At 37.2% G+C, this 16,549-nt stretch overlaps 1 protein-coding gene across 1 annotated transcript; it reads right to left on the bottom strand.

Moving 5' to 3' along the window:
* On the bottom strand, positions 1-15,652 carry vti1b (vesicle transport through interaction with t-SNAREs 1B). The gene is made up of 6 exons (XM_073834932.1): positions 15,556-15,652; positions 14,375-14,433; positions 11,571-11,762; positions 1,599-1,772; positions 468-529; positions 1-367 (listed from the first exon to the last, which is right to left on the bottom strand). Exons 1-6 carry the CDS (start codon positions 15,650-15,652, stop codon positions 274-276), a joined length of 678 nt encoding a protein of 225 aa, XP_073691033.1. The 3' UTR covers positions 1-273.
* Between the last annotated feature and the right edge of the window lie 897 nt (positions 15,653-16,549).

The raw sequence follows: 16,549 nt of genomic DNA, 5'->3' as shown, positions 1-16,549 counted from the left end.
TCAAGACAGCTAAGGAGGAAGTAACGGCATCAGCCATTTTTGTACAAGTCCTGATCCTCCAGCAGTCTCAATGTACCATACTCAACTTTAACCATGAGAGCAGTACTTAACGCTAATACAGTTTAGCGCTTAAAATAACTGCCCGTACACGTCCATGTGACACTCACAGTCACAAAAGCATCCAGCACATTGTCGTCGGGTCAGACACCCATGAACATCAGAAATAAGAAGAGGGAAAGGTGGAGTCTTATAAAGTCTCATGTGTCTCATTGCCTACTTGCGGAAGAACTTCAAGTAGACCACCCCTGCCAAGATAGCCAGCTCCATGATGATAATGACTGATAGTAGCAGTTTGTTTGTCACCAGTCTGTAATGACAGGGAAGGAAGAGGTTTGACTCAGTATGTTCTCAGAAATAGATTTGGAAACGATTCTAGTGATGTAAAATGTGTTTCATAAGAGTCTCACCGTCTGGACATTGCGCGCAGAATTTTCCTGCTGCGGCTCAGGTTCTCACCAGTGTGAACCAACTGATGATGAAGTAAGAGAAGGGGGTGGCGGTAAGAGCAGAGAAAGATAAGTTGTGAAGTCATTGTACACATTTCACTTCTGCGGTGTATTACAGTTGAGGTCAAAAGTTTAATTTAGTACTGTCCTGAATAAGATATTTCAGATAAAAGATGTTTACACATAGTCAATAAGAGAAAAGTTGAATATATAAAAATCACCCCGTTCAAAAGTTTACATCCCCTCGATTCTTAATACTATGTTGTTACCTGAATGATCCACAGCTGAGTTTTTTTTGTTTGTTTGTTTGTTTAGTGTTAGTTGTTCATGAGTCCCTTGTTTGTCCTGAACAGTTAAACCGCCAGCTGTTCTTCAGAAAAATCCCACAAATTCTTCGGTTTGCAGTATTTTTGTGTATTTGAACCCTTTCTAACAATGACTGTATGATTTTGAGATCCATCTTTACACACTGACGACAACTGAGAGACTCATATGCGGGGGGTGAAAACTTTTTGAATTTGAAGATTTAACTTTTAAAGATTTTTTTTTTTTAATTTAACTTCTTTTGTCTTCTGGGAAACATGTTAATATCTTCTTTAGCTTTTGAAGAGCAGTACTGAATGAAAAAATATTACACTTAGGCAACATAAAAAAATGTTCACATCATTCTGTTCAAAAGTTTACACCCTTGGCTCTTAATGCATCGTTTTTCCTTTTGGAGCATCAGTGAGCGTTTGAACCTTCTGTAATAATCGCATATGAGTCCCTTAGTTGTCCTCAGTGTGAAAACATGGATCTCAAAATCATACAGTCATTGGTATGGGTTCAAATACACAAAAATGCTAGAAAACCAAAGAATCTGTAGGACATGAAGGATTTTTTCTGAACAGCAGGCAGTTTACTCGTTCAGGACAAACAAGGGTCTCATAAACAATTATCCCTAAACAAAAACACACAGCTCTGGATCATTCAGGTAACAACACAGTATTAAGAATCAAAGGGATGTAAACTTTTGAACAGGGTCATTAAACTTTTGACCGCAACTGTATCTGCTTGTTTAACAACAGGCGATGGGCTAGATATCTCTCTTACTCTGTCTCTGGTGCGGTCCAGTTGATCTCTCTGTTCTCCGAGCTCCTCTATGATGTCTGTGCCAATTTGGTCTGTCTCTGCCGCAATCCGTTGAGTTCGCTCAATACTCTTTGACGCATTATTTAGAGACTCTGTCCCCTGGACAAGCAAAGCACGCTGAGACTGCAGATGAGTCTGCAAAAACAAACATTTCAACAATTAGTAACTGTTTAACTGCGGCATACTCCGTTATAATACAAGTGTAAACTGTATTCACTCATAATTACTGACATGAAATACAGACATTACTGCAACAGAGCACAATTTTTAATTTTTCGTTCACTGAATGGAAAATTAAATTCATAACAATTGTAATCAGCAGTAAAGTGAGTTAAAATGTTATGAAGCATTGGCATTTATCATGGAAAGAACCAGAGCTGCCCTACTGGGAACATTCTTATCTTTTCCAGCTTTAGAAAATACAAAGTATCCACATGCCATGGAAAAATAGAAATAAGATCATCTATTTAGCTACTAATGAAGAGAAGGCTAGTACTGACTGGAAGAAATCCAAGTCCGAACTTTGGGAATTCTAACAACTGCAGTAGTAGGACAGACATCAAACTTGACTTTAAATATTTTGGATGTAGTCTTAAAATAATTATTCCAAAAGTTATGAAACATCTTTTAAGATAGACCTACCATAAAAAAATATATATTCATAGATATACATAATTATCATAACCTATTTACAAATATGTGTATATATATATATGTATATATAGATAAATAGATAGATAAAAATTTTATAGATAAATTGTTATAAAGATGGGTCATTCTATGGAAAGGTCCTTTTTTTGTCGCTAGACTTATATTACGCTTGAAAAACACTTTACAGTTGCAATTTCTTTATATTTTAAAATAAAACAATGTTATTTGAACAATTACACCTTCTTGAGCCATGTGGCAATATTTGTTGTTTTATTAATTATATCGAATTCCATGCACCACAAACCTGCTCATCCCCACAGCCTGGTACAAAGGGAAAGTGCTTTATTTAGAGGTCAAAAACTGTTTTTTGCCAACAATTTAAACAATTTAAATGTATTCATTCAAATATATGATGTAAATATCATTAAAAAAAACTAAATCCTCTGGAGTTGTGTCATCTGTGTTACTGTTTAACAATTTTTCTTATTTTGAAATAAAAAAAAAATCACACTGATGACATCATTTGACTTCCTTCTTTCTATTTCCTGAAAATCTATGAAGAAAGGCCCATGCTAAGTCCACTGGTTCAGAAATTCTCATAATTTATAATTTCATATGAAGCTTTAAATGAACTCACTGGTATGACCTCATATGAACCAAAATTGTAAAAAAAAAAAAAAAAAAAAAAAATTATATATATATATATATATATATATATATATATATTAGGGGTGGGCATAGATTAATTTTTTTAATCTAGATTAATCTAGATTAAATCTTGGAATTAATCTAGATTAATCTAGATTAAAATGGCTAATTTGAATTCTGCTGAAGGCATTCAGAATATGTGTGCTACCCAAATAATGACTTAAAGTCTTTGAGAATGGATCATAAAGCTCATAAAGCTGTTCTATGATAATTTGTTGATGAAAATAAATTATGTTCAATTAGATGTACTTGTGTTTACTAACTAACTAACAATGAAATTATTTTTTCTACCTATTAGATTGTGTTTTTTTTAACGTCAACACCTACCCAGCCCATTACATGTTACACCGTACTTTTATTTTGACAGGTTGCCGTGAAGTTTCTGTGTCATACAGTATGATATGATGCTAGTTTTCTCAAATGAAACGGTAAAAGTGACACTCACAGCAGTTTGGGAGATTGAGTTTATCTGTTCATGTGAGATGAAAATGCCAAAAATTACCGGGAGCGTCACGTGTGTTTCAGTATGCGTGTAGTAAAAGCTCGTCTCCGCAATGCATACATACAGCTAGGCAAACGGAACATATCGGATTCATATTAAAACTGTCTTTTTGCATTTCAGTTTTCACATACACTAGTCCATATCGCGATTTGAATTAAGTGACTGACCAACATTTGATTTATGAATCCAAAAAACGACGAATTTACGTGGCATTTCGCTATAGTAGATTCGGTTTTTATGAATGGAGGACGACGCGATCCCGTCTGTGTTTTGGCGGAGGAGACTTAAACGCGCGACCATATTCTATAGTCTTCGGTATACATCCGCGTTAAACTATCAAGGTGAAAGTCATCATAGCTTGCGTAGTTTAGACCCAGCTCCCAACCCAAATTTGAGAATAGATTAACGGCGATATTTTTTTTATCGCGCGATAAGAGTTTCACGTTAACGCAGCGCGTTAACGCAGCACGTTAACGCAGCACGTTAATTTGTATTCTTATAAAAGAATACAAATGGATTAGACTACTTAATTTAGTGAGTATACCATGATTGACAATGTGGTTTGACATCCTTAGACCTTACAACAGCTATTTTCCACCAAAATTGTCACTGGTGTCACCTTCCTTATGGCTAAATAAACGCACAAAAACGATTAAAAAAAAAATTCATAAAGCAGTCATTTATGTGTATTGTGGCGGGAGGGGCAAACGACAGACACAGTGGGTGTGGCGTCAGGCCTCGGAGAGGCTTTTATTAAACAGAAAATAAGGGGAAAAGTGTCCAAAAGGGAAATAAAGTGTCCAAAATAAAAGGGGGATCTGGTGTCCTCGAGTGCTAGGGTTTCGTGGAGGATGGGGAGTGTCCGATGGGGAAGGGTCCAGGAAAGGGGCGGAGTCCGGCGGCCGCACGCGCTCCCCGTGCTGGCACCGGGGTGCTGGGGCGGCGGCATCTCTGGCTGCTTCATCCCTCTCGAGCTGTCCGGTGCTGGGGCGGCGGCATCTGGCGGCTTCAGCCGGACCACGGGTCCGGCGGCTCGTCCACCTGGTCGGCGCGGGATTCCCTCTTCACCCCTTCCTGGACCCGCGAGGACACCAGCGTGCATGCACGGGGGAGAGACCAGTCTCCTGAGGAGAGGCGCGCTCGGGATTTAAACAGCAGCGGTGATGTGGCTTCATTTCCTTCACGTGTCCTCATCACACGCCGCCTGCCCGAGCCGATTACTCGCCCCTCCTCTCCCCTACACACCCACTCCCGTCGGGAGCCTGGAGAAGGGCGGCGAATAAGGGACGGGGTGGTGATGAAAATTAGGGGGGGAGGCAGCCGACTCGTCACATTCCCCCCCCAAGCGACATCCCCGTCATGAGGTCGCCGCCCACGCGGGAGTGCTACCTTCCTCATCCAGGCTCCAGCGGTCGGAGTGGGCGGGGATTCCTCTCCAAGGCAACGCTCCCTCTCGCAGCACACCGGAACAGGGACAGAAAAACCAGTATTAGTCGACAGCCTCAACCAACCGCAGGATAAGGGACTAACTGAAACATCACTTACCCTTCTTGCGGCTGGGAGGCCGTCTCCGTCGTTTCTCCGTCCCTGTCCGGGTTTTCACGAACTTTTGCGAGCGAGAGGGAATGACGTCATCAGGTGTTGCCCACTGCGCTGTCTAAGCCCCGCCTTGCCCGCATTCTCCACCACTGTGGCGGGAGGGGCAAACGACAGACACAGTGGGTGTGGCGTCAGGCCTCGGAGAGGCTTTTATTAAACAGAAAATAAGGGGAAAAGTGTCCAAAAGGGAAATAAAGTGTCCAAAATAAAAGGGGGATCTGGTGTCCTCGAGTGCTAGGGTTGCGTGGAGGATGGGGAGTGTCCGATGGGGAAGGGTCCAGGAAAGGGGCGGAGTCCGGCGGCCGCACGCGCTCCCCGTGCTGGCACCGGGGTGCTGGGGCGGCGGCATCTCTGGCTGCTTCATCCCTCTCGAGATGTCCGGTGCTGGGGCGGCGGCATCTGGCGGCTTCAGCCGGACCACGGGTCCGGCGGCTCGTCCTCCTGGTCGGCGCGGGATTCCCTCTTCACCCCTTCCTGAACCCGCGAGGACACCAGCGTGCATGCACGGGGGAGAGACCGGTCTCCTGAGGAGAGGCGCGCTCGGGATTTAAACAGCGGCGGTGATGAGGCTTCATTTCCTTCACGTGTCCTCATCACACGCCGCCAGCCCGAGCCGATTACTCGCCCCTCCTCTCCCCTACACACCCACTCCCGTCAGGAGCCTGGAGAAGGGCGGCGAATAAGGGACGGGGTGGTGATGAAAATTAGGGGGGGAGGCAGCCGACTCGTCACAGTATTCATAAAGTCAAAAGGTAATCTAATAATGTAGTCTAAGTTTAAATAAAATACATTTTTAAATAAATACATTTTAAGACATATTTCCATACCAAAAGTGGACATTTCTGTTGAATGATTTAATTATAATATGACCTACTTATATTGCATAATTTAAAACCTTATGTAATATAGCATTACACAACAGTCCTATTATGTATGCTTTTTTTGGTTCATTCCAATTATGCAAAATGTATCATGGGATGAGTCATTTTATTTTAGTTTGATCTTTAAATATGTTCTTGGCATGGACTCCAATTATGTAAGTCTGTCATCTCAACGCTGATTGATGCGATTCAAAACTTGTCTTGTCTAGCATGTCTAACTGAAGAAAGGTGACCAAAAAATGAATGGGACGATTATGTATCGAACTGAACACCGATGAGAAAAGTGAGCAGTAACTGTTGCTGACTATTGCTCTTTTGGGCAGCCGTGGCCTAATTGTTAGTGTCGGACTTGTAACCCGAAGGTTGCGGGTTCGAGTCTCAGGTCCGGCAGGGATTGTAGGTGGGGGAAGTGAATAACCAGCACTCTCTCCACCCTCAAAACCACGACTGAGGTGAGTCCCTTGAGCAAGGCATCGAACCCCCAACTGCTCCCCGGACACTGCAGCAATAGCAATATGGCTGCCCACTGCTCCGGGTGTGTGTTCACGGTGTGTGTGTGTTCACTACTGTGTGTGCACTTGGATGGGTTAAATGCAGAGCACAAATTCCGAGTATGGATCACCATACTTGGCCTCACTTCACCTCCTTTCCTTTTGACTGTCACTGAATCAAACAAGTACTCAAAAAACGCACACAAATAAATCCATTATAAATCTGTAAAGTCCATTTAAAATTAAGAATATGTTCTTCTTTTCAGGTCTTTCTGATGACCTTCACTTCCTCAGTTTCAAAGAGTTTAGAAACAGGACTCTTGGGACATAATGCATAACCTTGCTCAAGGCAACCTTCTGTGTATGCAAAAGAGAAAGTTTGTTCCATTCCAGTGCAACAGGTATCGTTGCAGCCTCATGTTATGCATGTTTATGGCAAACAGGGTGGATCTGTTATAGATCTCAGTTTTATTTTTAGAATTGCATAACAATGACGAAAACTTTGGGTCAATATACAAAGCTGTCCTTATATCCCTACGTTGTAATATTATCCTTATGTTGTTATTATTACAAGCATTAGTTGTAATTTTTGAAATATGTTTGTTGTGTCTACTTAAAGGGTTAGTTCACACAAAAATATAAATTCTGGCAATAATTACTCGCGCTCATGTTGTTCCAAACCCGTAAGACCTTTGTTCGTCTTCGGAACACACATTTAGAACGTTTTGAACGTGTCATTTGGGTCATTCCGTGTCAAATCAACCAAATTTCCCTTTTTGATTTTGCTATTATTTTTTCTGAAGAAAGTAGACATGTATTGTGATGACAGCCAAACTTATAAATGTCATGAATGAATATGTACGGAGCAATCTATTATTTTGTGAAGAAGGGATCAAAATGGCAATTTTCAGAATTTTACTTTTACACAGAGATTGGTAGGTCTGTTAGTAAAATCTGTTGTCTTTATTGCATTATGTGCCAATGGTAACCATTCATAAATGGGTGTACATTTTAACGATTTACTCTTGGAGCCATATTAAAATTCCAAAATCTCTGGAACCTAATCATACAGGGCATTAAAAATGTATATGCCAAAAGAAGTTTGTTAAGACCCAATATATCAGAGGACATCAAGATATCTTTAATACTTCTTGAGTTGCCGGCATGCAAACCTTTGAGAAAAAAACTTAAAAAGTGCTGTTTCCCCATTTTTGAATGGTCATTATTGGCATATAATCTAACAAAGAATGCTGAAGTCAACAGATTTTACTAAAAGACCTCCCAATCTCTGTGTAAAATTAACATTATGATGCTGCCATCTTTCTTAAGTCATTTGTAATTTGACTGAATCTTAGGTGAATTTTGGCATTTTGTTCCCCCTCTACAAAACAGTAAATTACTCAGTAAATTTTCATCCCTGACATTTAAAATTTTGGCTTTCATTACTTTACATGTCTAACTTTCTTCAGAAAAAAATATCGGTAAATATGTCTCGCCAAACGACATGAAATCTGTTGAAAACCTCAAAAAATTAGTGCAATTCTGAGTTTGCTACACACTTGAGTGGGCTGATCAAACCACCTCTAGAAACACTCTTCTCTCTATATGCACCAGACACTTTCTTACAAACACTCCATGTTACAAAGACTCAACAAGATAACACAAATGCATATATGTGTATTTATTTAACATATTGCATGACGTGCTTTTTGACCTTAATATCTCTTTTGCACAATATCTTGCACAATATTGTACAGTATTATGTAGTACATAGTCTGTCTTAGGTTGTGTATAGTCAACTTTTTATATTATATGTATAGTTAGATATCCGCTTCAGTAAGTTAGCTATGTATAGGTTTAGAAAATTGCTCTTACGTCTAGTGTTGTGTGTTTTTATTTGGTCCCGCAAGACACAATTTCTTTCCACTGTATGTTCACACATGTAATGGAATGACAATAAAGCTTGCCTTGACTTGACTTGACTTGAATTCACACGGAATGACTGTTGTGAATGAAGTTGTGTTGCTGTCTACGCAGGGTCAAAAAACTCTTGGATTTCATCAAAAATATCTTAATTTGTGTTTTGAAGATTAACGAAGTTTGAATGTATATTCCCCTCCCCTCAATCAACTAATCAAAAAATCAAAAGTCTAGCTACCAAGAAGATGTTTACCATCTTGTGCTAAAAAACACAGTGCATTCTTTATATCTGATATCAGTTTACCCCTCAAGGTATAGCCAAAGAGTATGGTATAGCAATCTGTTATTAAGCTAAGCTTGGTATGTTATTAACGCATTCTGAGAACAAGCAACCAGATTCTCTCATAACATAACATACAACAGAATTACCAGAAGCCTGAGGTGAGAAGGACGTTATTGTGAAACACATTAACTTATGGAATGCAGACAACTTCAGGCGTGTCATTAAAAAACACACATGATGATTAAGATCTAAAAAGGTCAACAGATTTACGTACTTCCTTTAGGAATACCCATTTGTGGTGTAGCCAGTTACAGCTGGATGAGAACTAGATCCAACAGGAAAGATGTAGAAATTTTCTAGTAATCATCATTGTGCAATTGACCCTTCGCAAAAACCCACCCACTTTAGTTAATGTTGCTATGTCCAACAAACAATGCCACTCTCACACTACACATCATAATCTCACACAGTGAAAAGAACATTGCGGAAAAAAGAGGAAACTGACAACACACAGACAGACAAGACAGAGCAGGTTACTTCTGTTATGAAACAAAGTCTCCACTTTAAAATGTTGTCATTTAAGAAATTCAAACAATAAATACCGTTTTGTGGCTCTTTAATGTGTCATGACAGATTACTGTATTGCCTTATACAATCGAAACGTGAACCGATTATCTTTTCTTATTTACTTGAACACAAAATAAACATGAATGGATATCAGAACATATTTTCAAGCACAGAAAGATGTCAATACACACAATTTTTTAAGTTTATGTCCACCGAAGTTATTCTACTTTCCTGTTTGATTTGATTGTCAGACATAATGGAGGATTCATTGTCACGATTGGTCAGATCACCTGTCAATCAAGCTGTTTGGAAGTCGTGTGTGTAATCAAGGAGTATTATATGTGTAAGTGTAAATCCAAGTCAATGATGGTAAAATTTGTCTATCCTTGGTAACATGAGTTTACCATTATATAAATGTGTTCTCTGCTGTCATTAAAGGTTCAGTACAACCGAGACAGAAAACTGTGACATCATTTGCTTACCCTTATTGTATGACCATCTTCCCCCATTAATCACTTTGTGTTCCACAGGTAAGAGAAAATCATCACCTTCTAACCCTAACCTTTTTAAATGCACCCAAATGTGTGTAATTCATTATTATGTGAAGTTAGGGGTGTGCGATATGACGATTTTTGATCGTGGACGATTAAAATGTCTCCACAATCTGCTTTTGAAAATTGCAGTATCGTGCTTCAGCGTACATCCCTCTCAATATACTGTACAACATGGGACACTGCACTTATTCGCAATCACAAAAGTACATTATTTGCATACAAAGCCTTGCCGGATAAATAACGTTATTTTGTCCTGTTCTGGCAGAAATAACAGTTGGTTATTTCTAAAGCGAAAGTAAACAGTTGAGAGAAAAAGGATGTGCGCCTGTAAAGTCGTGGCCAAAAGTTTTGAGAATTACATAAATAAACAAGAAGGGCAGCAAAGAAGCCACTTCTCTACAAAAAAAACCATCAGGGACAGATTGATCTTCTGCAAAAAGTATGGCGAATGGACTGCTGAGGACTGGGGCAAAGTCATATTCTCCGATGAAGCCTCTTTCTGATTGTTTGGGGCATCTGGAAAAAGGCTTGTCCGGAGAAGAAAAGGTGAGTGCTACCATCAGTCCTGTGTCATGCCAACAGTAAAGCATCCTGAGACCATTCATGTGTGGGGTTGCTTCTCATCCAAGGGAGTGGGCTCACTCACAATTTTGCCCAAAACCACAGCCATGAATAAAGAATGGTACCAAAACACCCTCCAACAGCAACTTCTTCCAACAATCAAACAACAGTTAGGTGAAGAACAATGCATTTTCCAGCATGATGGAGCACCGTGCCATAAGGCAAAAGTGATAACTAAGTGGCTCGGAGACCAAAACGTTGAAATTTTGGGTCCATGGCCTGGAAACTCCCCAGATCTTAATCCCATTGAGAACTTGTGGTCAATCCTCAAGAGGCGGATGGACAAACAAAAACCCACTAAATCTGACAAACTCCAAGAAGTGATTATGAAAGAATGGGTTGCTATCAGTCAGGATTTGGCCCAGAAGTTGATTGAGAGCATGCCCAGTCGAATTGCAGAGGTCCTGAAAAAGAAGGGCCAACACTGCAAATACTGACTCTTTGCATAAATGTCATGTAATTGTCGATAAAAGCCTTTGAAACGTATGAAGTGCTTGTAATTATATTTCAGTACATCACACAAATAACTGAAACAAAGATTTAAAAGCAGTTTAGCAGCAAACTTTGTGAAAACTAATATTTGTGTCATTCTCAAAACTTTTGGCCACGACTGTATATCCGATGCGTGCAGCTCTTAAAGACTAAACATGCTGCCTTGGTTACCCACATTCTTCAAAATAAGTTTTATGTTCAACATTATGAATGTTTTATGTTTAAAATTAAAAAGTGAGTAAATAATGACAGAATTGTCATTTTTGGGTGATGGTAGGCTAATAAAACAAAACACAAAGAAAAATCACTCACTGCTCTTGACTCAGTTGCTTTAATAAGAATCAGTGTATAATTTATGTACGTAGTGTATATAGTGTTTTATTTTTGTTCATTCAATTTCTTAAAAATTACACCAACTGTACTTGAAAATTAAAGCACAGTTTGTTTTATTTGTATATTATGTGTATTTGTAACATTAAGCCTAAAAGGGACATTTTAATAGGGAAATTAGTTTGGCTGTACTGCTCAGACAACTTGCAAAATAGTAAAACCAACATGACAAAGAATTGTGATAAAATCATAAATCGTGATATTTTTGCCATATCACCCACCCCTATGTGAAGTAGTACTTCTTTTAGTGAAGGACTGACAAAACTCTACTCACACTCTGGTCATTCTGAGCAGCATAAATCCCTTGTCTGCCATCTCCAATCTGACTTGAAAACCCCTGTGTCGCTGAGAGGCGTATGTCTCTCTGTAGTTTGGCCAGATCTCGCCGGTACAGTCGAATCTTTGTTGACATGGGGGTTCGGTAGGATGATGGAGCACCAAACAGCTCCTGTTCCATGCCCTGAAGCTGGAAGAGACATCGCACATTCACTGATAAACTTGTTTGATAAAAAATACAGTAAAACTGTAATATTAAGAAGTCACTGTTTTATTGTACATTAAAACTGTTGCTTATTCCTTTGATGACATTTTCAGCATCATTACTCCAGTCTTCAGTGTCACATGATCCTTCAAAATATGCTGATTTGGTTTAAAAAAAAAAAAAAAAAAAAATTATATATATATATATATATTTTATCATTTCGTTTCTTTTATTGTTATCTTTGTTAAAACCATGATACATTTTTTCTGGATTCTTTGAACAATAGAAAGTTCAAATAAACAATTTTTTTTTTAAAAAGAACTTTTTTTATAACATAATAAAAGTCTATTCATTTAAAGCATCCTTGCTAAATATAAGCATTCGGTTCTTCTAAAAAAAATCTTACTGACACCAGACTTTTGAGCAGTACAGTGCAGGAAAGAATCATCTGTGACCATGAACCACAAAACCAGTCATAAGGGTCGATTTTTTGAAATTTGGATTTATAAATCTGAATAAATAAGCTTTCCATTGATGTATGGTTTGTTAGAATAGGATATTTGGCTGAGATACAACTATTTATATATTGAGAAAATCACCTTTAAAGTTGTTCAAGTGAAGTTCTTAGCAATGTATATTACTAATAAAATATATGTTTTGATTTTATTGTAGGAAATTTACAACATATTTTCATGGAACATGATCTTTACTTAAAATATGAATGATTTCTGTCTTAAAATAATAAATTATCATTTTGACCCATACATTGTATTGTTGACTATTGCTACAAATATATCAGTGCTACTTATGACTGGTTTTGTGGTCCAGGTTCACATAAGAATGAGCTAATGTACGGTGTTATCGTTTTGTAGAGTTACATATAGTTACATTTCACATTCAAATAATAGTAATACAATGCAACAATAGTAACTTGTCTACACACAATACAAATGATTCAAAACACTTAACACGGGTTTGTGTGTCCTGACAAGGCAGACTGTCACTTGTTGTATAAAGCACTACTGCCACCTGGTGTCTCTTAACTGATCTAAATACAAATACTTTGAATGCAAAGTTGCATATCATCCAAAACCTTAACCCCCTCTGCTCCTCTCTGGTTGAATGAAATGCCAACCTACACCAGTTTTGCTGAGACTATCATAATTCTGTTTCCTCATCTAGATTTCTAATTCACTTGGCAGGGTATATTATAAATACAGTATACGTATTTTTCTTAATTTGAATGTCGCATTGGATAAAAGCACTTGCAAATGTCACCAAGGTTCTCACTATTTAAAAGAATATTTTTATACAACAGTGCTGTGTTGATGTAAAAATATTTAAATATATTAAAATATCGTGAAACTTTCCCATTGCTAAGTTTTGCTTAAAGCTTATGACAGCTGGCAAATCAAATGTCATTAAAATAAATAGATAAAATTCCAGAGTTGCACTGGCAAAAAGCAATTACTACACTACTACACTTACTTTAATCCAAATGCTGGGTTTAGCCTGTTGGGTCATTTTATTCGGTTATTTTAAACATTTTTATCCAGGTGCTAGGTAGTTTTTCTACACTATAAAAATGCTGGGATATTTTTTTTAAACCCAAATGCTGGGTTCCGCTTATTTGGTCATTTTATTAGGTTATTGTTAATATTTTTTTAACCAGGTGCGGAGTAGTTTTTTTTTTTTTTTGTAGTCACTTTTATTGCTAGGTTATTTTTTTTCTCCGATGAAACAACCCAGCTGTTGAGTTACAGTCAGTGCATGGGGTTTTTCCGTCCTCTACAGGAGAGAGTGGTGGTCAGCACCACCATGCACTTCTTCAGCAAAATAAAGGTTTTGCGTACATTCTATTTAATTTATAATGTCTTTACTGTGCTGTAAAAATATTATTTTACGAAATGGAACATACAAGGACGAGATGTCAGTCAACTGCATCAGCAGCAGTCCTTTCACATGATGGAAATGCCTTTTGCCTTGCATAAACTGATTTAATTTGTTATAATACTGAATTTGATTTAATTGAATTTGATGTTGAATTATGTTCTCTAATCTCAGTCTTTAATCTTTGTTTATGGAGTCAGTCACAGCATTTTTCAGCTACGAGTGAAACACGAGACAGCAGTCTGAGGTTCGTAATTTCCCCCCGCGAACAGCAGCCCATAACCGGCTAAGATTTCGGGGACACACCGGCAGGAGAATTAGCACTATTCCGGTGAAAAGTGATTACAGAGAACGGTTGAATACACTTAAATTAAAATGCTACTTTTAATTTAATTTAATTTGCTATTTTTATTATTTTATTTCATATAATAATTTTTAAACAATAGTTGGCTTAAATAAAACAACCCAACCACCTGGGTCAAAATAACTAGCGCTGGGATACCCAGTGATGGGATGCCAAATAACCCAAGTTGGGTTATTTTTAACCTAGAATTTTTTAGAGTGTAGCCAATTATTTATATATTATTTTAGAAGTTTATAAATTACTATAGACATTTACACGTGACTTTTCTAGGTCAAATCATAATTTTAAAATTGTGCCCAAACATTCAACTAGTAGTGTAAATTCAGACCGACAACTAACTTACCACTTCTTCAGCCTCTGAAACACGCTCATCAAAGTCTCTGACAATCCTCTTCCTTTCCTCTGGAAAACAAAAGAGTAAATTAATATCATTAATGTGTTAATATGAACAAAACAATATATCACTAATTTATTTACATTACATTTAATCATTTAGCAGATGCTTTTATCCAGCAACTTACAAATGAGGGCAACAGAAGCAATCAAAATAACAAACGAGCAACAATATGTGACCCTGGACCACAAAACCAGTCTTAAGTCGCTGGGGTATGTTTGTAGCAATAGCCAAAAATACATTGCATGGGTCAAAATTATTGATTTTTCTTTTATGTCAAAAATCATTAGGACATTAAGCAAAGATAATGTTCCATGAAGATTTTTTGTAAAATTCCTACTGTAAATGTATCAAAATGTAATTTTTGATTAGTAATATGCATTGTTAAGATCCTAATTTGGACAACTTTAAAGGTGATTTTCTCAGGATTTTGATTTTTTTGCACCCTCAGATTCCTGATTTTCAAATAGATGTATCTCGGCCAAATATTGTCCTATCCTAACAAACCATATATCAATAGAAAGCTTATTTACTGAGCTTTCATATTATATATACATCTCAGTTTTGTAAAATTTAACCTTATGACTAGTTTTGTGGTCCAGGGTCACATATGTAAGTGTAACAAGTCCCGATTAGTCTAACGCAGTACACATAGCAAGGTGTTTTTTTTTATCATAAATAAAAAGAATAATAGCTAGATAGAAAAGAAACAGAATAGATAGAGCTAGGGTCAAGTTATTGTTTTTTTTTTTCATAGTAATTAAAAAGAAGTAGATTAAATAGAGAAAGAACAAAAAATGCTAGTGTTAGAGGGTCAGTTTTTTAAAATAATAAATAAAAAGGAAACAAGAAGATAGAATAGAAACAGAATATAGAGTAATAACGTAATAACAATGCAGATTAAACAACAGATATTGGTTCATAACGTTGAATCTGTAGCATTTTAACAACAACAACAATAATAATAATAATAATAATAGTAAGTAAAATTTAATTGAAAAGCAAAAACATATGCTTAGAAAAAAAAAACCTTATTTCTGTCCACACGGAGACTATATAAACAATATAAACAGCTCAAATATCAAATCCTGCTGTCAGGATTTTGTTATAGATATGAAGAGTTTATTTACCTCCCTGGCACCTCTGCGCCCGTTCAGGCATTAACTTCACTTCGTCATACAGAGATCTATACATCTCATGCAGCTTTTCAAACTCCACAGAAGACATATTGGAGCGATTATATCGAAGCCTAAAGCAAAGAAACTTTAATTTCCGAAATCAATAAGGAGGTAATAAAAGAAAAAAGAATTAGGCGTTTGTTGTGGTCTGTAAATAGTGAGAATTAATCGGCTTTTGGAGCAATAACAAGATCCTCGGGATAGCAGGTGATGCTTCCTTCCTTGTCGGAGCTCGTGATTATAGGTGGCTTTGTTTTTGCCTGAAAAAAAAGGGGGGGAGAAAGACCCAAGACATTATTTTAAAAATCTAAACACCTACAATGCAGTTATATAATAATATTTATGTGCATTACTAATACTTTAAGATACCTCATATTGCACAATTTAGCAAACGTGTGCGACAGTTTAGCAAGGCAAACAGATGGACAGCTTGCGTCATAAATACATTGTGGGATTTGTAGTTTATATTTTTCAGTAACCCCAAATAAACTGGTTTTGAAAATATTATCGCCCAATCTAAACTTAAACTGAGTGACAGATGAAAAAAGCGATTACATCTGTAACTAACTTGCATAAATTACTTATTATGATTATACTATGGCTTCATATTCGTTTTATGATTCCAGTTCCTGGAAAAATAGTTTTAGTATAGTTTCATTTTCACACTTGATTGGCATTGTTTTAATCTCACACAAAAAAATATATATATAAAATAAATATAATGAATATATAATAAATACTACAAAAATAAGTGTTAGTAAATGTAACAAAAATAATACTTTTAAAATAAAATATAACAAAATAAATGGCATGAACATCCATACTATATGTGACTCTGGACCACAAAACCAGTGTTATGTAGCACGGGTATATTTGTAGCAATCGCTAAAAATTCAAAATGATCGATTTTTCTTTCATGACAAAAATCATTAGGTAAATTTCAAAT

The sequence above is a fragment of the Garra rufa genome, chromosome 2 (assembly GCF_049309525.1).
Source record: "Garra rufa chromosome 2, GarRuf1.0, whole genome shotgun sequence".
Taxonomy (NCBI): Eukaryota; Metazoa; Chordata; class Actinopteri; order Cypriniformes; family Cyprinidae; genus Garra; species Garra rufa.
This window is presented reverse-complemented; position numbering and strand designations above follow the sequence as displayed.